Source organism: Lissotriton helveticus, chromosome 4_1 (genome assembly GCF_964261635.1).
Source record: "Lissotriton helveticus chromosome 4_1, aLisHel1.1, whole genome shotgun sequence".
Taxonomy (NCBI): Eukaryota; Metazoa; Chordata; class Amphibia; order Caudata; family Salamandridae; genus Lissotriton; species Lissotriton helveticus.
The window spans coordinates 1,215,287,990-1,215,315,714 of record NC_136063.1 but is presented as its reverse complement, the minus strand read 5'-3'; the positions used below and the strand labels follow the sequence as shown (position 1 = coordinate 1,215,315,714).

At 49.2% G+C, this 27,725-nt stretch overlaps 1 protein-coding gene across 2 annotated transcripts in view; it reads left to right on the top strand.

Annotated features, from left to right (window-relative positions):
- Positions 1-27,725, top strand: part of PDCD6 (programmed cell death 6) — a 142,763-nt gene that overhangs the window by 91,785 nt on the left and 23,253 nt on the right. For both annotated transcript variants that reach the window (XM_078687788.1, XM_078687787.1), the window contains exon 3: positions 14,116-14,160. In XM_078687788.1, the coding sequence (XP_078543914.1) occupies positions 14,116-14,160 (45 nt within the window). The remainder of the gene's footprint in view (positions 1-14,115; positions 14,161-27,725) is intronic.

Here is a 27,725-nt window from a genome sequence, read left to right as displayed (position 1 = left end):
ATAGTATGTTCACTCCCTTTGGGGTAGGGGGCATAAAGCTAATCTATTTAACTGAAATCCTCACAAACAATATGGAGGATTTTCAAAGCAGGCGATCATCACAGCTCAGGACACCTATGGGGTGGTCCGGCCTGAAAGGGGACACATCTCTCCTGCGAACTAATTTTCCCACAGAAATTGCAGCCAAAAGTGGGGCTTGGTCATCTCAACTAGCTACCAAGGCCCTGACTAGCATAAAAAAGGCCAGGAAGCCTTCAATGCTCAGGGGGACAGAAACATATCCAGAAGTGGCAGGCTGGTGCAGTCCAGTGACCTACTAAACACTAGCAGTTTGGTAGGATTTCAGGGGGCACCTCCGAGGTGTCCTCGGAGTGCATTTATTAATAAATCCAACATTGGCATCAGTGTGGGCTCATTAATCTGAGATGTTTGGTACCAAACAGTTTGAGTTTCAGTGAAGCAATCGTGGAGCTGTGGAACTCGTATTGACAAGCTCCTAGCCCTTGTACACAGTATCACATCACTGTGCACTTATAATGCCTAAGAATGACCTTATACCCTCTACGGTCATATCTGCTCATGCAGATATGCCCTCACAAGAGCTATAGTACACCCTACCTTTGGAGTGTGAAGCCTGCTATAGGGGTGACTTGCCGATCCCTCTTGCAGTGCTGGCAGGCCTGCCACACAGGGATGTGTGCCAGGTCGACTCTTCACTTTTAGCAGCACCAAAACATGTTGGCTGCAGTGGCAGTGTGCATGTGCTTAATGAGGGGTCTTAGGTTGACATCATACATGCTGCAGCCCTTGGAGAACCTCTCTGGTAACAATGCCCTTGGTACCACTGGTACCTTTTACAAGGGGCTTATATGTTGATCAGAGGTGTGCCAGTTGTGGAAGCAAAGGTATCGTTTTGGGAAGAATACATGCACTGGGAGCCTGATTAGCAGGAACCCAGTGCACATTCAGTCCAGACAAAAAGTGAGGGGTAACCATTCCAAAGGGATTACTTTCCTACACACACCATAACTGGAATTTGACCTACATAAATGACAGCAATCCCAGTTTGTGTTGAATCCTTAAGACAATTGCCCACGTAAACTTTATTGACAAAAACAATTTGTTACTAAGAAAGACTCTAAATAAATCAATACAAATAGAGAGTTGATTTTTCCTGTGCATCATCTTCTACGTAGTTGCAACAGATCACTTTATTCTATCAGTTTTGTGCAGCCAATTGAGGCAGTGTGGTGGCCACGTATTTAACATTATTTACCGTCCAATGAGTGACCTCCGTGTGCCCTCGTCCAAGGAAAAAATATTACACATTACTGCAGCCGTCAGAATGTGACATAAATATTGTTCAGCTTGTGCATTTTTAAGTCTGGTGTAAGACCTTTTTGATTTTACTAAATTAATATATAAAATGTAAGTCATTATCTGTATCCTATCATCTGTAGTGTCATTCACATTTTTCTTCTACCCATCACTGGATCTTGCATGCAGCAAAGGGTGTTTGGTCAGCCCATTGCAACCCATGGCTAAATTCACATTAACTGAATTCTGATCTTTCACGAGAGCACATCCGTAAACAAAGTAATTCCCTTCAATGCCAGAGATAACTAAGACAATGTGTGGTTTTTGAGTCAAAACAATATGTTAGTTTTTTTTAGCCAATGTTTTCTCTTTTATATTTGCAAATGTCTGGCTTCTCCCCCAACAATAAAGGTTTACAAAAAACATATAACAAAATAAGTATTGGCAAATCCAAACAGCTAGTTCCTATGAACATCCAGCTCATGTGAGAACGTAGGGTGGGTCAAGAAAATGGGGCCTCTAATGTATCTTTCTATGCTAGTCATGACGCTGGCAAGGTTTCTTTTACTGGGCTGGTGTCTGCTGCATTCCCTGTAACTGGAGGCGCGTTGAAGCTCCTAAAGTGCCTAAGGCTCTAGGATTGTGCATGCTCTGGTAGGACAGTACACAGGAGCACTTCTTCCTGCCCCCTTCAACCCCTCCCCTCTAGTCCACTCCCCAGACGACCACACACTGCAGAAATAGTTTTCAGGATGCCCAAGACGCTGCCCACTCCCGCATGGATGCTGATGGCAGAAGAGGAGCAGTGCTTCCCTGATGTTATGAGCTTGGTGCTGTGGTATGACCATGGACCTCTCCTTAATGAACATCTATGTTTATTTTCTGGACTGGATGGAATGTTCCATGTGCTAGCACAAAGCATACCAACGTTACATTTTTTGCTTACTTATAATCCTCAACTGACGAAAAGATAGACTAAGGACTATTAAAAGTAATTAATGCAAAGTTTAGCTTATGGACGTGGACTGTGAATAGGTCTTCGTTGTAAATGACTTGACAAATGTGGGAAGTGTATCTGTGCACCATGAATGATAAAAGGCATATTATAATAACCTTGTGTGACCTTAAAGCAAGAGAGGAACAAATGTAGAACTTGGCCATGCTCTAGGCGCTTTCCTAGATAGTAATTCTTTGAACTTTTGTCTAAAAGTTTCCAGTCCGTAGTGAGACACGTGGCTTTGAGGGTGCTGCAGTTGGCGGAGGAGAAAAACTTTCAACACATACAAGTTAGTGAGCCCAAAATCAACCAGAAACTGCACAGTCCGTGTGCTTTATATATTTCCTTATAATCGGAACATCTGTCCTGTAAGATGGAAATGGACCAGCAAAGAAAAACGCCATAGGACATTACAGGGACTCTTTATGGCACTACAAGAATTCGTGTGGGCTGCCACTGGCAATCCTGGCACGCCGGTCTTCTGCCACATGGCATTTGAGGATTTAGGACTGGAGATCAAGGCAGGGGCCCTTAATCCAAATGACAAAAGATAAGCACATGACTGTACCGAGTGAGTGTTTGTGAAGATTTATATATAGAATAGGCCCTTCAGTGAAACCTAACAAAATACCCGAAATTGTTTAAAATAGGCCTCATAAGCTGGGACCCGTTGCCCATTAGGTGGCTCATACTTCCAATGGAGACCAGGGGGTGTCATAAGTTATCGCACGACTGGTTATGTACAAAAGATGGGTATTCTAAAAATCCAAACTCTAGTCAAAATCACAATAACTGAAGGCATACAGAGCCCTTACAGCTCCTACCTTTCTGTACCCCTTATTATGTGATTGTGTTTTTAAATGTTCTCCCAATTAGTTGTGGGATAGAGGAGGATCCTGATGCTCGAAAACGCGAGACTGCTCACTATGGTTTAAATCTGGCTATCAGGGGGACTATGCGAGCATTGTACTTTTGACTCTTATGATATAAATGTGCCCTCTCACTGTATGTATGCCATTTTCATATTGCATGTTACACGAACTGCTACTGCTTACACACAGGAGTCATTTGTATTGTATTTCCTTCAAATGAGAAAACCATGAAAGATTTACAAAAAATAAAAATCAAGGGGACTAGCATAATGAAATTTCTTCACCCGCAGAATTGGGTGGATTGACCAGTATAACAAAAAATCAGTTGGTGACTGCGTGGTCATAAACTTTACAGACCCAGGGCTTGTAAATGCTCTTGTTGGCCGTTTAAACTACCTGGCTAAAAATCAGGGGGGCATACTTGACCTCCCTCTAGGTTTTATCTACAGGCTTGCTTTCCCCTCAGCAAACGATTGTCTTTGAACAGAGAGGTGCGTGATCCTATGCATGACCGCTACAACGTTTCAGTAAGCAACCGATATGATGCATGGAGGGGATGGATTGAATCCTTCTGCAAGATAAATTGACTTTCTGTTGTCAATCTCTAGGGAATAGGGAATCCTGACGTTAAATCTTTGACTCTTACAGTTCCGACATGCCCTAGCCCCTAGCATAGCTGACATGGAGGCACTACCGGAATTTAGCCCAGTTGAAGCGAAGGTCTTTATGGGAGACCTTGGAGATAAGGTGTCCCGCATTTATCAAATGCTGGTCACCCACTGCTCCGCCACCCTGCTTTCCCTCCGGGCAGCCTGGGAAGAGGATGTAGGTCCCCTAGATGAGGATGATTGGAGGGAGGCCCTGGAATCCCCACGGGGGGCTGCCATTGCCATACGACTTAGGCTGATCCAATTTAAGTACTTACACAGAGCCTACTACACCAGAGAGCGCTTATGGAAGGCGGGCTTGATTGGATCTCCAGAGTGTCTGCGCTGTGGGGCTGCAACGGGCACGTTGTTGCATACGGTGTGGTCATGTGTTGGGCTGATCAGATTCTGGAGGGGTGTTTGGGATTGCTTGTCTGAGGTGTTGGGATGGGATCTGCCCCGAACCCCTCGATTAGGTTTGCTCCATGTGCTGGAGGGTATAGGTGGCAATATATATAAACGTCATTTGTTGTTGCTGGGGCTGGTTGTTGCCAAGAGGGACCTGGCCAGAGCGTGGAAGGGAGAGCGAGCCCCCCCCCCCTGTGTGCATGGAAGGCTTGGCTGGACTACTGTATGGGACTGGAACGCCCTGTATTTGAGGCCAGAGGTTGTCCCCGAAAGCATTTTAAGATATGGAAGCGATGGGCGGAATATAGAGGATTGCTACTGGATCCTCCCGTAGAACTGGACGAGGAAATACTGGTGGAAGATGTTGGGCGGGCCTAGGTGGTGCGTCACACCTAGCACAATACGACAATGTACTGTATGTTTTTCTACTCACGTGCAGAGGGTTAGGGAGGGATAAGGGGAGGGTAGCAGGGTAGTTGGGTGGTTGGGGTTGGTGGGCGGAGGAAGGGAGGGGGAGTTTTGAGTATTTTCTCTTGTCTATTGCTTGGATTTTGTACTAATGATAAAACGTGGCATGATGCTTGGTGGTGATGGGGGCGTGGCTTGGCAAGCCACGAATAGCGGCTGTGTCTTGCTGAGGCTCCGCGATCGGGCTAGCATCTTGCCCATTTCCCATGATCGCCGGGAGCCTCAGCCTTTCCATACCTACTCCTAGACGACTCACCTGCAGTGCGGTGACTTCTGCCCTCGTCTGGGGAACTGCAGACGGACGACAGCCACGGATCCGTCCCTCTCCGCACCCGGAGCGGAGTGCCGAGCGCACAAGATGGCGGGCGCGACTCCCTCTGCCTACCGGGAGCGCCTCTGAGACTCGGTCCCTGAAGCGGCGACCGTCGTGGGACAGGAATATTGCCGGCTCCGGTGCCCGGTGGGGAGCGCGGCAGCTGGACCTCGGACTTTCGGTCCGGTACTATTGCCCACATTATCTCGACGCACAAGATGGCGGCCGCACTAACGCAGATCCATAGCGCCGGCGCCTCTTCGCGTCTGGGAGCCTGATCTTCCCAGCACACCGCCGCGGACAGCGGAGCACCAGCGGAGATCCCACCTGTGTGGCGCTGGACCCACCGAACGACCACGATCCCTCCTGAGGGCGGTAGGTGTACGCCCCCCCTTCCCTCGCGAGCCGCGGTGCCGGTGACCCGGCGGCCCCCCTGTCCCCTCTGGGGTCCAGTCACGATCCGCATTGGCCCCTGCTCGGGGGAGGGGAGCTGGTTCACGCCTAAATCCTCGTGTGTCCTGGTGGACCCAGATGCCTGACTCTGTAATGGCGCCCATGGGTGTCGTGGCACCGTGACTGATGTGAGAACCACCCTGGGGGCACGGAGCTCTACTGGCCCTGAGGCGGTGGCACGCCACGCCGTAGACACTCTTCAACCTGAGACCTTCCCTGGGCCCGGATCGTCTGTTCATTGGCCCCCGGAGTTACCTGGAGGGCGGAGCTGCCCGCCGGAGAGGAGGGAGCATTGGATCCGACCCTAACGGGGGCGCCTAATCTCCGAAGGGCCTCTGGCCTCTGGACTGTGGTGGCAGTGCCCCTCTACTGCCCTCCTCCTAGCACCCGAAAAGTCGCCCCCTGCGGCTGCGAGCTCCTAAGGGTGTCCTGACCAACAGTGGGGCCCCCCAGTGGGAGGACAGAACCCGCCCCGGGACCGCAAAAGACTGTGTACTCACCCTATGCTGAGCTCCTATCTATCTGACCATACCACAGGAAGGCGGCCTGCTGAATGCGATATACACAGGAGCCGGGGGCCCCCCCCCCCCCCCATTTCCATCAGCACTCATGGGGAAACCGAATGCCGCAAAATGCTCGGCGGTCCCCGAGACGGCCCCCGAGAGGATGCCACAAACGAGGACATGGACGCAGGCCCATGCGTCGCAGACCGACCCTACACTGTCGGCAAAGCTGGATCAGGTGTTGGCGGCAATTGAATTGTCTCGCCTATCGATGGAGGAGCGGCTGGGAGCTCTGACGACGGACATTAGTCTAATCCGCGACGACCACCGCAAGTTGGCGGATCGGGTGAAGGAGGGAGAGCGGATCGTGACCGAGCTACAGCCTGCGGTGAAATCGCAGACAGCGGAACTGAAGGAGGTCCTACACCGTGTGGCGGCCCTCGAGGAACGCACGGTGGACTTGGAAGGACGCTCAAGGAGATGTAACATTCGCGTTCTGGGTCTACCGGAAGGGATTGAGAACTCGGACCCTCTGACGTACATGGAATCCTGGACCAAATCTTTCACGCCTGAGGCAGACAGGACGGCGTACTTCTCCATTGAAAGAGCCCACAGGGTCCCGGCCCGAGCACCAAAACCAGGCCTCCCTCCACGACCCATGCTGGCTAAATTTCTGCACTTCCGAGACCGCGACGCGGTGCTCCGTGCGGCCCGGACAGTCGGTCCCCTACAGGTGGAGGACCAGCATGTTATGGTGTTCCCGGACTATGCCCGAGAAGTACAGCTTCAGCGCTCCACCTACCTCGATGTCAAGAGACGCCTTCGCGCCAACGACCTTCAGTACTCCCTGCTGTTCCCGGCCCGCCTGAAAGTGCTGCACAAAGGGAAGGCCCTCTTCTTCAATACGGCGGAGGAAGCGCAGGATTGGACTGAGTTTCACTGCCCAATCATTCCTAATCCTGGACCCCAGAGAGCACGCAATAACGATTTCCGGCGTTCCAGACGGCGAGGTGCGAGCCGTGCTCGATCGGGTCGCCCCAGAGACCAGGAGTCACCCCCCAAGGGCTCACCCGACCTCGCGCAAATCATGCAAGAACGACGAGACGCCTTGAAAGCGGTGTCCGGCCTACATACGTCGCCCACGACCTCAGATCTGGAAGGCCAACCGCACCTGTTCACCCCTGAGAAGGACCGGGACAGTGATGGAACAATGTCGGGGATCGGACCGATCTCCTCCCCCCTTGTAGCAGTACACACCCTGGAAGCTACCCTGGCCAGCTGATCTGGCACCTCCTCCTGAGGAAAGGACTACCTACTGTTATATCCTTCTCATGGTGTTCTGTTGTGCTGCGCGACGTCTAGGAGCCTAGACTGTTTGTCATTTGCTTGTAAGCGCTAATGTGCGATAGACGCTTCTCCTGCAAGAGCCTGACCCGCGCGCAAGCCCAGCGACGACACATGCTGCCACCCCCGCAGTTATTCGTTGTATTTCTCCCCAAGTGGGACACTAGTTTGGATATGTCACCCCCGGTGAGATATCCCCAGTATTGGGACTGTTTCCCACCTACCGTTCTGTTTATTGTTACTCCCCTTAGTCCCTCCCCTATGACTGTGGGAGCTCGGCGCGTAGGAACACGTATGTCACATGCACACCGACGGCCGTCGGGGGCTGCAGGGGGTTCCCTCTCCCACTCACGACACCCTAAGTATGGCAGTCTCATGCACAGACGTTAACGTCCTGACACTGAATGTACGAGGCCTACACACACCCAGCAAACGGTACTCGGTTTACTCATATATTAGGCGCATGTCAGCCAATATAGCGTTTCTGCAGGAGACACATATTAATACCACCGAACTCACCCGCTTACAAGTCAAATGGCGAGGTGTCCTCTGTGCCACACACTATTCAGCATTTGCGCGCGGCGCTTTAATTTGGGTCAGGCCTGGCACTCCCTTCCGGGAACTTCGGCGGGTGGTAGATCGAGAGGGCCGGTATGCGCTTTTGGAAGGGGTGCTCGATGGCCAGGGTATACTCCTTGGAAGCATATATGCCCCCAACACAGATCAGGACAAATTCTGGGACCACCTCACAGGCGTTCTAGCCCAGTTCACTACAGTTCCTTGGGTACTGGGAGGCGACTTTAACTGTACACTAGACCCCGCCCTGGATCGCTCACATCCTCTCCCCACACACTCCCCGGCCCCTCGACAGGCAGACCTCTTCAGGGCATGGACCACGCACTGGGCACTCACTGACGCATGGCGACACCTACACCCACTTGCCCGCGTTTACTCCTTCCACTCGATCCCGCATAACCTCAGGGTCCGCCTGGACCGTTTCCTTTGCTCTGCGCCGATCCTCCCTAAGATCGCATCTGCAGATTACTTGGGTCGGATCCTATCGGATCATGATGCCCACGTCATTCGGCTGAACTGGCGCCCCCCGCGCCCGCCAGTCCCCACCTGGCGCCTCCCTAGAGACTGCCTCACGGACCCAGTGTTCAGAGACGCACACAAATCCAGCATCCAAGACTATTTCGCACACAACACAGACACGGCATCGTCGGTACTGGTGGAATGGGACGCTTTTAAAGTGGTGGCCAGGGGCGAATGCATCCAACAGGTAGTCGGGGTTCGCCGCACCCTGGAACGGATGCTCCAGACCTCAGAGCGGTCTCTGGCCGCACTCACTACACAGCCTGACGACTCAGAGGAGCACGCCATACTCACGGCCAAGGCTAAGACGGATTATCAGGCGGCCTGCGCTGACCTCAGAAAGTACAATTTTAGAGCTTATGCCTCTAGGGTGCATAAGGACAGAGACAAAACTGGCGCGCTCCTGGCCTGGATGGCGAGGCAAGATACCGTAATCAAGCCGATCACGGATATTATCAATCCAGAAGGCGTACTGGTGCGCTCCCAAGCAGATATCCTCCTGGCGTTCCAGCGACACTATACACAAGTGTACGGAACTCCGACCCACTGTTCCCCTTTTTCCGTGGATAGTTTTTTGGACCCACTGACGCTACCTACAATATCGGAAGCAGATAAGCACACCCTCGACACCAAGATAAAACCCCCTGACATCACCCAGGCGATTCGTGCCATGTCCCGGAATAAAGCGCCAGGGCTGGACGGCTTCCCGCTGGAATACTACTCGACATTCTCTCCCCTGGTGGTCCCCCGTTTGTCGCGGGTGTTCGGGGCGTCCCTTCAACTGGGGAGATTGCCCCAGTCACTGCGGGAATCCGTGATCGTCACCTTCCCTAAGCCCCACAGAGACCCACTCCACATGGGATCGTACCGCCCCATCACGCTCCTATCGGCTGACTGTAAAATTCTGGGGAAAATTCTGGCTGATCGTTATGCACAGGTCATACGCCCACTGGTCCACCCCGACCAATGTGGCTTTGTTCCGGGAAGGAACACCTCCCAGAACCTTCGTCGAGTTTTCCATGTACAAGATCAGGTGCGTGGCAGATTTCCTCGCGCCGCCTGTCTCATTATGGACCTGGAGAAGGCATTTGATACCCTCACCTGGCCCTATCTTTTCTCGGTCTTGCAGCGCCTTAATGTTGGCCCGACGCTTGTAGCATACACGCGCCTCTTGTATACTGATTTGACTACGCGTGTCCGCATCGGGAAACGTATATCACCAGCGTTCGAGGTTCGGCGAGGCACGCGACAGGGGTGCCCCCTGTCGCCTCTTTTATTTGCACTGGCGGTCGAGCCGCTGGCGGTGAGACTACGCCTAGAGGGCGCGGAATGGGGCATCCCGCTAGCGGACAGCACCCACAGTGTCTCCATGTACGCGGACGATCTCCTCATATACGTCCGAGCCATTGAAACGGACCTGACCGCTATTGGGGCGACACTGGAGGAATTCGCGAATGCCTCCGGATTACAGGTGAACTGGGACAAATCCACGGTCTACCCCTTGCACCCGAGCCTGCCCCCCCGGGAAGTCGAGCTCAGAGCACATAAACTCTCGTGGTCCACGGAAGCCCCCCGCTACCTTGGTGTCCGCATGTATCATTCCCCAGCGGACCTTTTCGCCGGGAACCACAGCAAAGCACTTGCCAGCCTGCGTCCGGCGGTTGCCTTCTGGAATAAACTCCCACTAGCCCCAATAGGTCGGATTGCACTGGCTAAAATGATAATGCTCCCCCGGCTCCTATACCACTTCACGAATTTGCCAGTGGTGCCGCCCAGATCTTTTTTCCGCGACGTTGACTCCCTCCTAGGGACCCTTATCTGGGGCGAGGGCCGACACCGGGTCGCCCTGCGAACCCTCCAACTTCCCACGACGATGGGAGGGCTCGGAGCTCCATCCTTCGAGTCATACTTCCTTGCAGCGCAGCTCCAGTGGCTGTCGTACTGGACGGCGGACCGTTACCCTCAGGAAACTGTCACCTCGACCGGTAGAATCGCGACCCCGGAACTCACCCGTCTACTACTCCCGGGCACCAAGCCACGGCGCACATACCCCCTCCAAGTGGCGATAGCGCGCCGGTGCATGATGCGGATCCACCGAATGTCCCCCGCTCGACCTCCGTACTCTCCGCTCTTACCGCTGATAGGCAGCCCCAGGCAAGACTCTTACTTCACGACTCCGTTCTTCGCCGGATGGTCGCTCTGTGGCATCACGGATCTGGAGTCGCTCTTTGAGGAAGGCCAGCTAAAAACACTTGACCGTCTGACCGCTGAATATGGGCTTCCCCCGGGCCAATTTCTCAGATATCGACAGCTGATTGAGGGATTCCGACCCCATTTCGACCTTCGCACGGGCGAGCCAGACACGCATCCAGTCATACACACTATCCTACGTATGGGGGTGGGACGTCATTTGGTCACCTGGTTGTACAAATCCATCCGAGAACTCTCACATGCTCCCCTGACGACCTTGCGCACTACATGGGAGGAGGACATAGGCCGCGCGCTGCACGACTCTGAGTGGACTAAGGCGTTGGAGGCCCCCAAACGCGTCTCTAGGAATGCCCGCTTCAAGAATATCCAATACTATATCCTACACAGGGCGTACCTCACCCCAGCGCGCTTACAGAAATTCTATCCCTCCACGTCCTTCCTATGCCCCAGATGCTGCGCCCCTACTGCAGATTTTCGTCATATGTTTTGGAGCTGCCCTGACCTCCATTCCTTTTGGCGGGCGGTACATGACACCTTGTCGGAACTGACTGGCCTCACCACGTTATCCACCTGGGAGTCTAGCGCACTAGGCATCTTTCATGTCCCTAAGCGGGTTCCAGTACATAGACGCTTCGTGTCCTTAGCGCTCCTGTTAGCGAACAGATGCATTACCATGCGCTGGCGATCCCCGGAGGGTCCCCCTATAGCAGCCTGGACGGGGGCGGTCAGTAAATGGGCGGCGGCGGAAGAGGATGCTCTCAGAGAGGAAGAAGCCAGGGGTGCGCGTAAATTTCCCATATCCATGGAATGGGCCATGCTCCTCCACAGTTTCCGACAGTCCTTCACTGTGAGTGAACCACCTACCCCTTCCCCTCCCCTCCCAGTCCGTGAAGACCGATAGCATCTGCCTGATGTCTTCCCCCCCCTCCCCAGAACACGCTCCTGACTACCTGCTCGCCCCTCTGGAACGCAGGCTGATTGACCCACTGGGTTCCCCCCCCCCCCCTGACGCCCGTCGCTAGTATCCCCCTACTTTGACCTTGCTGGCGCCCGCACGCTTCCCTCCCACGGTTTTGTTCCCCCCTGTTCTCTGGTAGCACCGTTCATGGGCAGTACAGGCCCCGATCCAACGCCTTAGAGACCGGAACTTACTTACATGTTATCGTCCACTGGTTTTTTTGGCTATGCGGGTTCACCGTCTCCCGATCGATAGACGTGGCTATACGACCAGCACGGCTTGATCGAGGAATTGTATATTTGCACCAGTTGTATAAACCAAAAATGTTGCACGCATGGCCGAATGTTGAGGCCAAGTCGGCTGATAATTTTTACTGTACCTGTTTACTTTGATGCAACAATAAAACAAATTTAAAAAAAAAAAAAAAAATGATGCTTGGTGGTGATCTCCTGATTGTGGAGACCCATGCCTTTTAATACTGCTTGATTACTCAATAAAACTTGTTGTGGGGAAAAAAATCTTTGACTCTGGGGATTCCTCGATCATTATGTGTAGGAAAGCTGTCCCGAGCACCAGATCTTGAAGCTGACCCTTCTTTATGCAGATCTTGTCAATTAAAGGATGAAGCAGAACTGCCCACAGTTCAAGATTCTTGTCCCATACGAAATGATCTTCGCCTTATTTCTTGGAAAATTGTGGGAGCGAGCTAAAAAATTACAAATCCTGACTAAGTTAGGTTTATTAGTGCTTTCGAAATTGTTTGCTGCCGACAATCATGGATGACAGGTTTTATATTTATGGGTACCATGCTTCAGGACCTAACGGTTAGGGTCCATTATGGCCCCTCAAGAGAATGTTTCCCCCAACTTAGCTCCACTAGGAGCGCTAGGCAGGTGTTAATCTTGGCGCCCTTTCTTTTCCTACTCTATATAAATGAAATCAATAAACATCTAGTGAATAAAGGAAAGGAAACACCACGCTTTGTGAGCACAATCTGTACCCATCCTATTATATGCCAATGACGTGGTGCTTCTTGCCCATTCAAAATCTTATATTATGACCTGTGACTGCCTAATCACAAATTCTAAGTGCTATGTTATTGAAGGGGGGGGGACACATTTAAATAATACTAAATCCTCAATTATTTGGACATTGTTTTTACCTCATCTTTTAGCTGGACTCCATTACTAACTGTAAGATACCAACATTTTAGCAGGGACATCGAGGCTATTTTGAGATTTTCACACAGACTAAGGCATAAACCAATCAAAGCGATGTTAAGTCTCTATAAAGGTTAATGCATTTTGGCAGGAGTATATGGTGCAGGGTTATAGGGATTACTGTAGTGGGGTGGATCCTCCAGCATGTTGAAAACCACTTTACTCGTACACTATTGTCAGTCGCTAGTGGTACTGCCACCTTTTTATATGCCACAAGGAACTAGGGATTCCATATCTAGGATTCAATTGGGCTAGCCCCCTTATTACTTTGGATTAAGAGTTGGGGATCCACGGAGGCAGCCCTTGTTAGAACTTGTATTTCTGATTGCCTGTCTCTTGATAGGGTAGACCAGATTCCTTGAATCTCATATGTGAGGAAAACTTTTGAGATTCTAGGCCTCCTAGATTTATACAGAAATACACATATGATCACACCTAAACATAAAGAAGTAGTCAAACAGCATTATTTAAACCATCGTACAAATTTGTGTCCGGAGTCAATTGTAACCTACTCGTCAGTATCAACAAGGAGTTTGGAACTTTATTTGAACTGGATCATGAACCCTACCTAGTGTTTTTATCTTACCCTTTTATCTTATGTACTCTGCACTTTAACCCCTTCGACGCTCATGACGAGCTGGGCTCGTCATGCAGTAGCCTCCTGCTACGCTGATGACGAGCCCAGCTCGTCATGTAAAGTGGTATCTGTAGAATCCCAGCACAGGAGAAAAATCCCCATAGCGTTCAAGGTGTTAAGTTTGTTTTACCCCTGCGGTGGGCTTGGTAACATAACTTACCTCCTTGTCGTCGTGATAATGTCTAACCAAAGCACAAGTCACTTTATCTTGTTTTGCACTTTGTATTCAGCCCCGGTCTCTCTTTCTGGTTCATAGTTTACGCAATACAAACTCGGGACAGCATGAGGAAGGGCTTGTGTTCTTTCAGTGTCTTGGTTCAATAGAGAGTTGTTATGCAATTTTAAATTTCATAAAAGTGGCTTTTGTTATCAGGCAACCAAACAAAACTTTTTATGTCTGTGATGTCGATATGCTTTGCTTACTGGTTATGGAGACTCTATTTTCTGTTGCTCGTTTTTTATTATGAATATATTTTATATCTTACAGCTTATCCATGTACTGTATATTTGTGTTTTTATGACTTTTGCTGAATAAAGACTTGATTGATTGATTGAACTGCAGCTAAATCATTATTTAATGTGATAATTGTGTATTTGCTTTATAATGCGGTCTCTTGGTTTGGAAAATGCTGCCTTCTCAAAGAGTTATGAAATGCCCCTATTCTTTTTCAGGAACGTGGACACCATTTAATCCATCAACTGTCAGATCCATCATAGGTAAGTGTGTATCTGCCCAGTAATATGAAATTCGAGTCTCATCTCAAAGCAGAAATATCACTAATCCGTGTTTTAGCTCAACATTGACTACTCCAACAATAAACCTGCTGAAAACGTGAATCACAGCAGCCTTTCAATTCTTTGTGTCTTCATTTCTGCTGCTCCTTATATACAAATATCGGGAAAACTGACCTTCAGTCTATACACAGTTTTTCAGATCTCAGCAATGTGACTTGTGAACCGTATCAAAAATAGGGGAAAACTCCTTTACAACAAGGTTTTTACCTCTTTGTGCCTTTAGCATGCATATGTTTTACCACGTGCATACCTTTACTACGCATTTAAGGTAAGTTGGAGGGTGGGGGCGTCCCCCCCCCAACAAATGCATTGTGTTTCATATATAAAAACAATGCGTGGTAATTGCATGCATTTTAAATGCACATTCGTGGTAAAAATATGCGTGCTAAAAAATGCGTGGCAACGGCATACGATGTATTTACCTGCATTGCACCGTCGTACAACCAAAAATAGGCATCATAACTCCTACCAACCACATCTGCTCGACGTTACATAACTGATTCTAATTGGCCTAGCTGTAAATTGACAATAAAGCATTAAACATCCAAAAAATAAGTCTGGAGCTGTCTACTAGGCCGCTTTTGGTAGGGGGTGATGTTATGTCTTGCAGAGGTGCTAGCTTAGGAAGTCCCACTAGATCCCTAACTGGTTTTTCTCCATAGCACGGAAGAGATAGGAAGGAACTGCTATAAAAGATACCTACTATTTCTGGGTTTTCCATTGGCAAAGAGAAACATAGCTAAGATGTGGAAAGCTACTGCCCCTCCAGCTTTGGGCGCATAGAAGCGGGCAATGGGCCATTGCCTGGGTTTGGAGATAGCTGTTTTCCGAGCACAAACCTGCCCTCAAAAGCATCTAAAGATATGGCAGCGATGGGCAGAATATAGAGGGATTGTCTTGGCACATGTGCCTTCTATGAAAGATAACATGGATAGTGAAATCCGAACTTATGGAAATACGACTTAACGAATACGCAGTGGGTTTTGTAGATATATTTGTTCGAGGGTTTTCTTTGGGGCATGCAGGACTTTGGGGGGGCGGGGTTGGGAAATACTGTACCAGTTGTGTCACTGTTGTTTAATGAATATGTAGTAAATAATACCATAAATGTACCCTCTGCCATTATGGCTCGACTGTGAATGCCAAAACCTAATAAAAGCTGATATGTAAAAAATCTAAAAAACTTACCATCTACGTACAAAGCTTAAGACCCACCAGGGAGGAAGGCAATATCTAAACTCAAAACAACTCTTTTATACAGCAGCATGCTTACTGTCACCATCCCTAGTCTGTAGAACCCTCTTTCTCCATCTGTTCAAGCTACTAAGGATCAGTTGTCATTTTTTTTAAGGCTGAAAACTCTTAAACAACGAGTAAGCCCCTCCAATCCCAAGAGAAATGTCTGAATCTGCAACCCCATTCGACATATTGCACTGCCAGCAGCACCATAATATACCCAAATCAAGTTTGTGTATGATGTAGCTGCCAGTGTAGTTTATAAACCGTATAATGCTTATATCGATTGGTATTTTTACCCTTTCATGCTCAATAATGTAAAATCACAAGTTGCTAATAGCACTGCAAACAAAAATAAATGTAAGATTAAAAAATAATAATAAGCTCCATATTTTGCGTTTTTTTTCCTTCATTTTGCCTGATTTTAAACTATAGATTCTACTTAAATTGTATTGAATGCCAGAATGAAACATCTAAGACTCTTAAATCATGTTTCCCCTGGCGAGACATTTTCTACAGCCTCCTTTGATCTCTAAAGATCTGTGTTTTGGCAAACAAAATACACTAAAATCAGATTATGTAAATTTTTTAGAAATTCAATAATTTGGCAAACTATGGTATCTGTTGCCTTTCGTTGTCCGTGTTGCCCCCTCCATTTCCTATGACAAAAAAACTATAAGGAGTTTGGCCACGTCAAACCACCCCCTCCCTCCCCACATCCTTATTTGTCCATGTTCATAGCTGCCATGGTTTCAGATTGCTTAAGTGACATTTTTATAATTTAAGTGTAATTATGAGTGACATTCAACAACTATGAGTAACACTTTCTTGTGAGCAAAAATCAAACAATGAAAATGAGAGAAACATTTAACTATCAGAGTTTCTCGTTGCTCAAATAGGTTTAATTTCTAAGAAAATCCTATAACTGCTGCAAAGCATCAGAAATGGAAGTGCACTAACCTAGTACCCTTGCAACCTGATCGTACTGTTAAACACATTTGTAACCATGATAATAAACAAGTCTTCCAGGGACAATACTTTATTAAAGTTCTGTGCACATATGCAGACATACGCGCAGATCAATACAAAGGATAATACTTACTGGATACAACATAATGTCATGACCTCTGCTCAGCTGTCCTGGACTCAGAACACGTGTTAACGTTCTAGTGTTCAAATGTTGATGTGTACAGATATGGTCACATGTAACAAGGTGCACTACTCAAGCCCATACGATGCTCTTAAGTACAATAGGTCTTTTTTCAGTTTAAACACATTTAGTGTGGTTGGTTTCCTTTTTCACATCAAAATCAATAATACGTTGCTACCAAAGTCATTCAAATGGTAAATAGATGGAATAGGTAGGTATGTATTATAAAATCAACAATATTACATAAGCAAACAATGTTTGGTCAATACAGCATTTATTATGCAATTCATTTTATTCCACAATGTGTGTTCAGTGTCGCTGTTCCCAATGCATTTCGGGAGGCCCTTCTTCAGGGAACACTATCAATACAATAAACTACAATTAAAGTAAAATAAATACAAATAAAGTCATAATTAAAGTCATGAAATCTAAAATAAATCTTGAGAGCTTTTAGAGGACAAAGACACAAATTCCAAAGAGAATTATATTCAAGCTGTTGCCTCCTAGCTAGTCCAAAGTGCATGTGCCTTTTATGTGAATGTGTAACTCCTACTCCACCACTCCACTGAAAACCCAGTAAACATGTGTCCAAACAAAGTGCCAAAATAACCACTTGTGGTGAAAGGGATACCTAAAAACACCAGTATTTATACACTTACCCGGTTCTTAGTATTAATGAACCGTCAATGCAGTGAAATTTCTGTAAAAACAAAGGTTTATGTGATGCCATCATAGACTCGTGACCAACCTACTGCCATTAAAACCACTAGTTATCACCATGCATTCACTTACATTTATGGTGATTCCATCGTTCGTGGTCGGTGAAGCTATTCAAACAGTCATAGCTGTATGAGAAACAATACTTCTAGTGAGCCCATTGTCGAAAGTATCAAGAAACACCCCTCAAATTCTGTAACCCATAAATCCTGTATACATAAGCCTTCCCCTCTTACTCAATCATGCCGCCAACGACCCCTGACGCTGTTCCTGTCCGGCCACCATATACAAATCTTCCCGGGACGCCACCGCTTAAACCGAGTGATTTACGTAATGCATATGCGCGTCGCGTAAACAGTAGACCGGGAAGAAAGATTTCCCGACCAGATTACTATAGAAAGAAACGGACACTCAACACGTACAAATGCGTATTTAGTGAAAATAGAATATTTGGTTAAAATTAAATATTCAGTGAAAATAAAATATTTAGGGGAAAAATAAAAATAAAAAACATCATGAGTCTCTAAACTAATTGCCGCAATATTAGATGTTGAATATGCGGTACCATAATCCTCAGTGCCACGATCACAATGTGAAATAGTGTATCCTAAAAGATGTTGAAGTCAAACAAGACGGGACTGACAAATATGAAGACCATCCTAGTTAAAACAAATGTGGAATGTGAGTCAACCTAATGAACAATATAGTAATGAAAAGGGACTGCTTATATAATGCGCACCAGCGTGAATACTTACATGTAAAATTTTTTCAAATTATAGAATACCATTCTGTGGATAGTATGTCTGTAGCAAATCATAAACGATACTCATTCCTCATGAATCCTTGAAACATCAATTGAATTATCAAAAACAGTCTGTTAGGGGCGTGGCTAGCAGCTGGTGATGGCGGCAGCATAGGAGAGCTCCGCGGCTGAAGCGGCCTCCTACGACATCCGAGCAATTCTCCGTGTCCAGAATTTCCCATGCGGGAAGGTACCGATGCCCAGGACCGGGCGGCATGAGCACTGACGAACGGAATCCAAATCCGTGACCGGAAAGCCCAATTTGGAGAAGACCCCGTGTGGGCCTTTGAGGAAGATCCGAGCCGGGGTGTGGGCTGCACAGTCGAGCCGACAGGAAGGGCGCTGACCCGGGCGGGGTCACGCCGGAAGTACCCGGCCGTGAATGAAGACGGAGGAGGGACGAAATCAGCAGCCGGTAGCTACGACCGGACTTTGGGAGCCCAGACCGAGAGCACGGACGCCCATTCGGTGAGTGGAGGGGCGCTGCACTGACGGACTGCAGAGGCGAGAAGAGGTGCGCGGCGCTGCGATCTCCGGAGCAGGATCCGCCATTTTGCAGACGCAGCGCGAGTCCCGCACCGGCCGAGGCAGGCCCCTCTACACCGGCGGAGCACGGGGACAGTCAGCGGGCGAAACACCCCCACCAGGCAAGCCAAAACACAGCTCCTGCATAGAAACGCTTGGCGCTACGGGGAGGAATGTGAATACAGAGGAAGTCCTCACGCAATACCACAGGGCTGCCCCAGGATCCCAGGCTCATCCTCACAGAACTTTCCCCCCGGTGGAGGGCAGTTATAGTTCGCAGGGCCGCGGGCCCCACAAATGCGGGGGGGGGGGGGGAGTGTAAAGCGGGACGCTTCACAACCGCGCTACCGGGGCACCACACGCACCATCGGTGGGGAGCTGCGGACGCACTTCCAAGGGGGGACAAGGATCTCTGCCACCCCTCGGCTGAAGATACTCGCCCACTGGCGTCACTATTCTACTAAATTCACATACCGCTGCAGAGGAGGGTCGACAATAACGGGCCCTGCGATAACGCTACTCTCCTTGAACGGGGGCAAGTCCGGAAAACCACACCTGAACGCAGAACACCACAATTGTGAGAGGGCAGTGTCCCTGTAGCCGTCTGAGGGTCATAAGTGGCTAGGGTCTGCACCGGCAGGGCCGGGATAGAGTGAGGACAGTCGGGTCCGATCCAACGGGGGACTGTGTGGTCGGCAGCCCTCGCCACTAGCGAGTACCACTGACAACATGGCCGGCAAGGGGCCGAAAGCCGGAGCGGCGCAATCCCGCCTTGAGCGCTTCGCTTATGAGAAATCTGCTAACTCCCCGCCGGATGCCAAGTCACAAACGGGCAAACCCACGGAAGTGGTGGGGAGCAAAAAGGCGACCCTGGACGATGTCATGCGGGCCCTCACGCAAGTGCAGGCCACGGTGGGGTCGATCTCCACTGAAATAACACTGATACGGGCAGATTTTCACAAGATGACGGAGAAAGTGAACACGATGGAAATAGTGACCAAATCCTTGGTGGAAGATGTGTCTGAATTGCAGATTACTATGGAACGTATCACAAAAGAAAACAAGGAACTGCGTGACAAGCTCGATGACCAGGAAGGGCGCTCAAGGCGGAATAACATCCGTATCATAGGTGTGCCGGAATCGGAGGACACGAGGGCGATGGACCTGTATGTGGAGGAACTAATCAAGCAAAAGCTACAGCCTAAGGGAAGGGCGCACAGAGTCCCTGGTGGGCGCCAGAAAACGGGCGCTCACCCCAGGCCGATCATAGCTAGACTCTTTAACTTCAGGGATCGAGATGCCATCCTACAGGCGGCGAGGACCTCACCCCCGATCAGGATCCAAAACTCTACACTAGCATTTTTTCCGGACTACACAGCAGAGGTCGCAAGACAAAGGAGGACTTTCTTTGAGGTTAAGAAAGAACTGAGGGCTAGGGAGATCCTTTACTCAATGCTTTTCCCGGCAAAACTTTGGATTGTGGCCGACAATAAAACCTGGTTTTTTTGACTCCCCGGAGATGGCTCAGGAATGGCTGGAGGGATGGAGAACAGCGGGCCTCCCTCATCGCTCCAACAGACAGAACAAGCACCGCACTGACGGGTCCCGTCCGGGCTCACAATCAACCGGTGGGGAGACGGATACGCAGTCACCTCTGAACGAAATGCAGGAGATGGGCGATAACGAAGAACAGTGATTCCCTGATATTCTTTGCTTGAACTACATTATACTCAGGCTGGCGATGCCGCCCTGGACACTGGGCTGAGGGCCTCCGCAGCCATGGAGGGGGGCCGCCGACTCCGGAGAGTCCTTCACCCCAGCGAGCAAGTACTCTGTTTTGGGTTGGGATCAGGCACTCTGCTGAGTTGGGGGGGGCGGGCAGTTTCAAGTCCGTTAAGCAGGGGGGCAGGGAGGGGGGGAGTTGGGGGTAGGACATGTTTTGGGGCTTTAGTTCATATTAGGGGTCAGGAACGGAACCACTGGGCACACGCGCGTAGAGTAGAGGTGCTATGGCATTACACTCAGGCTCGCTCCACGAGATGCTCTGATCCTTGCAAGCATAGGCGAACAATCCACTCATTTAAGCACGGTGGGGGGAGACACTAGCATAGGGCAGGCAACCCCGTTGAACCTCATGTCCTGGAATGTGAGGGGTTTAGGAGACAAAATAAAGCGAGGATTGGTACTACAGAGCCTAAAGAGATTAAATCCCGCCCTGGTCCTACTACAGGAAACGCATCTAACAGGCACGGCGACGCGCGCCCTAGATAGGAAAGGGTACAGTATGATCGTCCACTCTGAGTTTACGAGGGGGTCCCGGGGTCCCGGGGTACGGGGATATTGATGCACAAATCATCGCGATTCATAACCCAATCCACTAAAATTGACACACAAGGGCACTTTGCAGCGGCACATGGGCAGTGGGAAGGGAACCCATTAAACGTGGTCTCGGTGTACATTCCCCCGGCACTGCACGCCATAGCCCTCCCGGAGCTGGGAAAATTTTTCTTAGACCTGCCCGAAGGGGATCTCATTCTGGGAGGTGACTTCAACGCGGTGGCGCACAGCTCCTTAGACCGTTTCCCTGTGCGCACACAAACGCCAGGGCCCACTCGAATGCATGACTTTCTGGAAGCACAGGGTTTAATAGATATATGGAGGCGGTCTCATCCGGACGAACGACAATACACGTACTACTCAGCAGTCCACGACAGCCTATCTAGGATCGATTACTTCCTTACACTAGGGGGGGGCCTCCTCACCATCGCCGAAGCTCAAATCAGGCCACGAGGGGTTTCGGATCACTCCCCGCTGACACTGACACTTTCCAATCATGAGCGTACCCACAGACGCATTTACCCTATCTACCCGGGATACCTCAGAGAACCGGTTGTGGCCAAGGCATTAAAGAGAGGCACGAGGTCTTACCTCAGCGAAAATCTTGGGTCGGTGGATTCCCCTACAACACTGTGGGAAGCCTATAAGACGGTCCTTCGCGGACAGGCCATTTCAGTCATCGCACAACATAAGCGCACACAACGACAGGACCTGTTGGATCTGGAGGGGCAGCTGGTCAGGGCCACCCAAGCTCACAAAAGCAACCCGACCGGGGTTACGCAACATGCACTCCGGCTATGTCAGCAGTGTCATACTGATCATGTGCGCCGCAAGGTAGTGGACCATATCACAGCGTCGACAAACAGGGTATACGAGGTCGGCGATAAGGCAGGTAAACTCCTTGCCTGGTTAGAACAAAAACGGGGAGGTCAGAGGGCCATACTGCATTTGAGAGACTCGGCAGGAGTGTTACAAACCCGGCCGTCACAAATAGTGGACATCCTGGCTGACCATTTCCAGTCCGTATACTCCCCTGAATTTGAGGTCACACGAGAGATGGCAGAGGGATCTCTCGTAGGCGTACCAACCCGTACTCTGCCCCAGGACGGACGAGACGAGCTGGACGCGGACCTCAAAGTTGAGGAGATACAAATGGCCATCGCGGCATTGCACCCAGGGAAGGCGCTAGGCCCCAATGGGGTGCCGATCGAATGGTACAAGACCATGTCGGAGACATTGTCCACACCCTTACTCCAAATGTTTAAGGAATGCCACGAACGGGGGCAACTGCTGCCCGACCAGCGAACAGCCACTATAATTGCAATTCCAAAGCCCGGCAAACCCCCTGAAGACTGCGGATCATACCGCCCAATCTCCCTCCTTAACGCCGAAAGTAAAATTTTGGCAAAACTATTGGCCACTAGACTACTGCCTCATCTGGCACACCTCATTCACCCAGACCAGTCGGGCTTTATGCCACACCGGAGTACGGCGCTGAATCTTAGGAGGCTGCACGGGGTAATGGCACGTGCTCCGTGGCTGGCAGAACCGGCAGCGGTGCTATCGTTAGATGCCAAGATGGCATTTGACATGGTGGAATGGCGCTATCTCTTTGCGGTTCTGGAACACATGGGTATTGGTCCGAAATTCATCTCGTGGATCAGGCTATTATACACCAAACCCATTGCACGAGTGACGGCCAATGGCCACATCTCGAGGGAGATCCCACTGGCGAGAGGAACGAGACAAGGGTGCCCACTCTCGCCGCTGTTATTCGCTTTAGTGCTGGAACCCCTGGCCACGATTATCAGAACCACCCAGCTACTGAAAGGCATACAGTGGGGAGGCGACTGGGAGGATAGGGTTTCCCTGTACGCCGACGACATGTTAATCTACCTCACCGACCTCACGGATGGTATACCGGTCCTGTTGGCGTTGTGTGAGAGACATGGAGCGGCATCGGGATATAAACTTAACTGGTCCAAATCAGTACTCTACATGATACATGGCGCCCCACCGACCCTTGACCCTGACTGCCTATTGCTGGTGGAGCCCTTCTCATTCAAATACCTAGGGATTCAAATTACACGAGACCATGCGGCCTTTCAGGACCTGAACCTTAAGCCACTGCTGGACAGGTTGAAGGCAGATGTGCGCCACTGGAAGACCCTCCCTCTAACATTGCTTGGCAGGGCGGCGCTCTTCAAAATGATGGCACTGCCCCGCTTCCTATATGTCTTGGAAAATACGCCGGCAATGGTCCCACCATCGTTCTTCCGCCAAGTCTCGGCACAGTTGTCGGGCCTCCTATGGGGAGATAAGCCGGCCAGAGTCGCACATTTGAAATTGATCAGAGATTGGTACAGCGGAGGGATAGCACTCCCGAACCTTGAATTGTATTACTGGGCGGCTCACCTTAAGGTGATCAACCAATGGATCCATGGGGCACAGGATGACCCGGCGTACCTGGCGGATAGGCGTCAACTGGGCACGAACACGCTACTTGCCCCACTTTATAATAAGGGACTGGTGAAGACATTGAGAGGCCCAACAAAACACACTGTGTCTATATGGCATAGGGCTCAAAGGCGTCTGGCCTGGGAGGGAGTGATTACCAAACTCACGCCATTATGGGATGCCAAGATCCTGGGGAGTCTGCGTGGTAGCAAAGGATTTGACCAATGGGACAACATTGGAATCTCCACAGTGGGCGATATGTGGACAAAGGATGGGGTGATTTCCTTTGCGACACTGAGGGAACAATACGACATGGGAGTGAATGAAACGTACAGATATGTACAAATTAGACACGCCCTCCTGTCCGCGTTGGAGCCTGGTGCGACTGTCCCGGAGTCGGCTCCGCTAGAGGACCGACTGCTCACGGAATACATGGAGGCAAGAGCTACCTCCCTCACCTACCGTAAACTGGTAAACAACTTGCCGGATCCGCTGGTGAAGCTGAAAGAACGTTGGGAGGATGAGGTTGGGGATCTGGATGAGGCGAACTGGAATGCAGCATTGGCATCGCCCAGGGAGGCGGGTATATCTACACGATTTAGATTGGTACAATTTAAAATATTGCATAGGGTTTACTACACCCGCACTACACTACACAGAATCCACAGGGCGGATAACCCGTATTGCCTGAGGAATTGTGGGGAGGAGGGTACACTATATCATACGTTGTGGACCTGCCCCAATATACAGAACTACTGGCGGCGAGTAGCACGCACAGTCGGTCAAACCTTACAGACTTCGTTCACACCTGACCCGAGGGTTTGTTTATTGAATGTGTGGGGCCCGACTGACCTGGCACCTCAGGGGAGGCGATGGGTTAACATTGGTATGATGCTGGCGAAAAGAGATATCGCAAAAAATTGGGGGGCGTACGAGACCCCGACCCTGACTCAGTGGTGCAGGGGCATGGACCTGCTTATGATAATGGAGAGGGCTGTCTACCAACAGAGGCTTAACCCGTGTAAGTGGAACAAACTATGGTCACCCTGGAACACCTATAGGGGGGAGATATGTGAGCTGCTGCCTGAAGACGAAGATATGGATAGCGCAGGGGAGGACGAAGGGATGGATTAGACGGGAGGAGTGGCGGGAGGGGGGCAGGAATTAGGTAATGCGGGATGCCCAAAGCCCTACGAACTGAAATTGCCGACAGGTGTATTGCTACGTAAGAACATTTATGATGCAATGAGATGTTTTCTACTCACGCGAATGTTGAAAGTGACTTATGCCGTAGAAGACGTGTGATGACCCTTGTAGTTAGTTGTACATTACAAAAATTAAAAAGTTGCTATATGGTTGGCGCAGCTGAATGTTGAGGCTGCACTGACGAATGTATATCCGGCACTTTTTGATGTGTGTGAGCAACAATAAATACAATAAAAAAAAAAAAAAAAAACAGTCTGTTACACCCTCATCACATAGACAAGTGTAGTATTTTTGGATTCTACAAAAAACAAACCATTTCCATTCAGCCCATGTGGTATCCGTGTATTTAGATGTCGTATCCAATATGTTTCTCTTTGTGCTAACTGATGGTGCACTTTGGTATGTGATGCAGCTACAATCTTTTCTAAAATGATGAACCTGATTTGTGGTAGGGTATGTTTATTTGTAACCCAATGGGCGACTAAACAAGATTTGGTATTGGCTGTTCTAATCATACTTTTATGTTCGGTCATCCTGACCTTCATCTTTCTGGATGTCCTACGACATAAACCAACCAACATGGGCATTTAATGGCTTAAATCACCATTTCGGAATTTCAGCCTGTTGTATGTAGCAGTTTAATGGTTTTTGCAGTGTGTGGGTGCGTAAAAGTGTTCCCCCTGATCACGTTCCCACAGTGTCCACAGTTGAAACATTTGCCTTCCCCAAGGTTTGGGTAGCTTCTCTGTTCGTGTGTCTTTCTTTCAAAAGTTCCCTAAGATTTTTAGATCTAGAGTGTGCAAACATTGGTTTGGAAGTAAACATTTCTCTGAAATCCGTTTCTTGTTCGATGATCTCCCAACGTTTCAGTATACCGCGTTTGATAGCTGGTGTGCTGTAGAAAATGTAATAACAAAGACTTCTCTTTGCGATGTTGGTCTCACAACTTTTCTGAGCAGTTGTTCACGTTGCATGTGGTGTACCTTCCGTTTAACCATTGTTAGCACTTCTCTCGGATATACTAGTTGTTGATGTAGGTTGGCCATTTCTTCAATGCTGTTCTCACATGCCGCTCCATCTGAGGTGATCCTCTTAGTTTTAATGAATTGTGATAACGGTAAAAGGTTTTTTAAGGAAGCAGGATGGAAACTGCGGAAATGAAGTGCACTGTTACCATCAGTCAGTTTTTTGAACACTTAAGTATGTAAACTGCCTTCTTGTAATTCAATCCAAATGTCTAGATAATTGATAGACGATTGGCTAATCATGTGTGTGAATTGAATGCAGGAATTGTGTTGATTTATAGTGTTTATGCATTCTTCCAATTTTTCTTAAAGGCCACGCCATAAGACAAGAATATCATCAATGTATCAGTGATATTAAAGAAGGTTCTCTGGCCAGAGTTTGTTCTTGCAGATGAAGGTATTCTTGTACTTAGCCGTAAAAATGTTTGCATAGGTGGGTGCCCCTGTAAAACCCATCGAGGTCCCGGTGCGTTGTAAAAAGTATTGATCTTTCCAAGAGAAGTAGCTGTGGTACAAACTGAACTGCAAGAGTTCCAGTAAAAAAATGTTGCTGGATTCTTGATAGTCGCTTTGTAATAGCATCCATTCAACTGCCTCTATTCCTTCAGAATGCGGAATAGACGTGTACAGTGCCACAACATCGGTGGTACACAGCCACGTGTTCTCATCAATTGTTTCTTGTACTTAAATCAATTTATTTAGACAGTCAGTAGTGTTCTGAACATATGATGCCCATCCTTGTACTAGCGGTTGGAGAAAGTGATCCAGATATCTACCAACTGGCTCATGGATAGACCCACAACCCGCTACAATTGGGCAAAATGGTGGATTTGCTGGTCTTTATGCATCTTGGGTAACACATATATATGGGGATGTGAGGGATACTCTGAAGTGAGAAACTTTTTGGTGTTTTCATCAATCCAGCCTAGTTTATAGCCTTGTGAGAGCGTCCGTCAAGGTATTCTGAAATGATATTGTGGGGTCAGAAACCAAAGGAATATGTGTCACCATCCAGTACATGCTACTGTACTTTTGCTTCGTAATAGGATGTATTTATCACGACTAAGGCTCCTCCCTTATCAGCCGGTTGAAATGTCAGGTTTTAATTTTCTGCCATTTTTCGTACTATATGAAACTCCTTGTTAGTTAGGTTCTTGCGTATATATGGTGTAATTGATATCTTTTCCAGATCCCTTTTCACCAGAATTTCAAACAGACCGAAAGATTTTGTGAATTATGTGATATGAAAGTGCTTTTGAGTTTGAAAATTCTTCCCCTAGTTTGTGGTTGCACATTACTATCTGAAGGGAGATGAGGAAAAAGTTCTAGTGTTGCCAATCGACCGCAACAATCCTGTCGGCCCTGGCTGGGGCACAGGCAGGAAATTGAACATGATCTGACCTATGCGTTACCACAGCCTTGGTCGGACACCTGTGTTGCTAGGCGGCCCGGCAGAAAAACTGTTAAAACAGATCCTGCCTTAGCCAGCCTACACCAACTTGACCCCCTGGCTCCTCCCTGGCAATCCATCCGATGCAGAACTGAGCATTAGTCGTGACTCCATAGCTGAGTCTCTACCAAAGCAAACCGGATGTGAGAGGCCCCTGAGAAGCCCCTGAACATGGAGCTCTTCTCAGCTGCCTAATAATTATACAGAGTCAACAGTCAGGTGAGACTACAGCACCGGGCATGGGCAAGCCTCAGGAGAGTCTGAGTGGTGAGCTGAGGCACACATCGGTGACAGAGCCAGCTAGGCTGTTGAGGCATGAGTACAAATAAAGTAGCCAACAGGATAAGAGTATTTATCCTACAGTAACCAGCCGAATATTTAACATTGTGATTTCAGACATGCCTTTTTTTTTCATCATCAATTTTATTGAAGTGTCAGTGACAAATGGCGTTGGGAATGTGCTATTAAGCGCACGCTATTAAAGAGCAAGTTTTCTCCAGCAGGCACTTGCCCTATGTGAGACACAGGTGAGTGCAGCAATTCGGTTTGGCGGTCTGCCTCGTGGCCGCAATAAGAAGTACG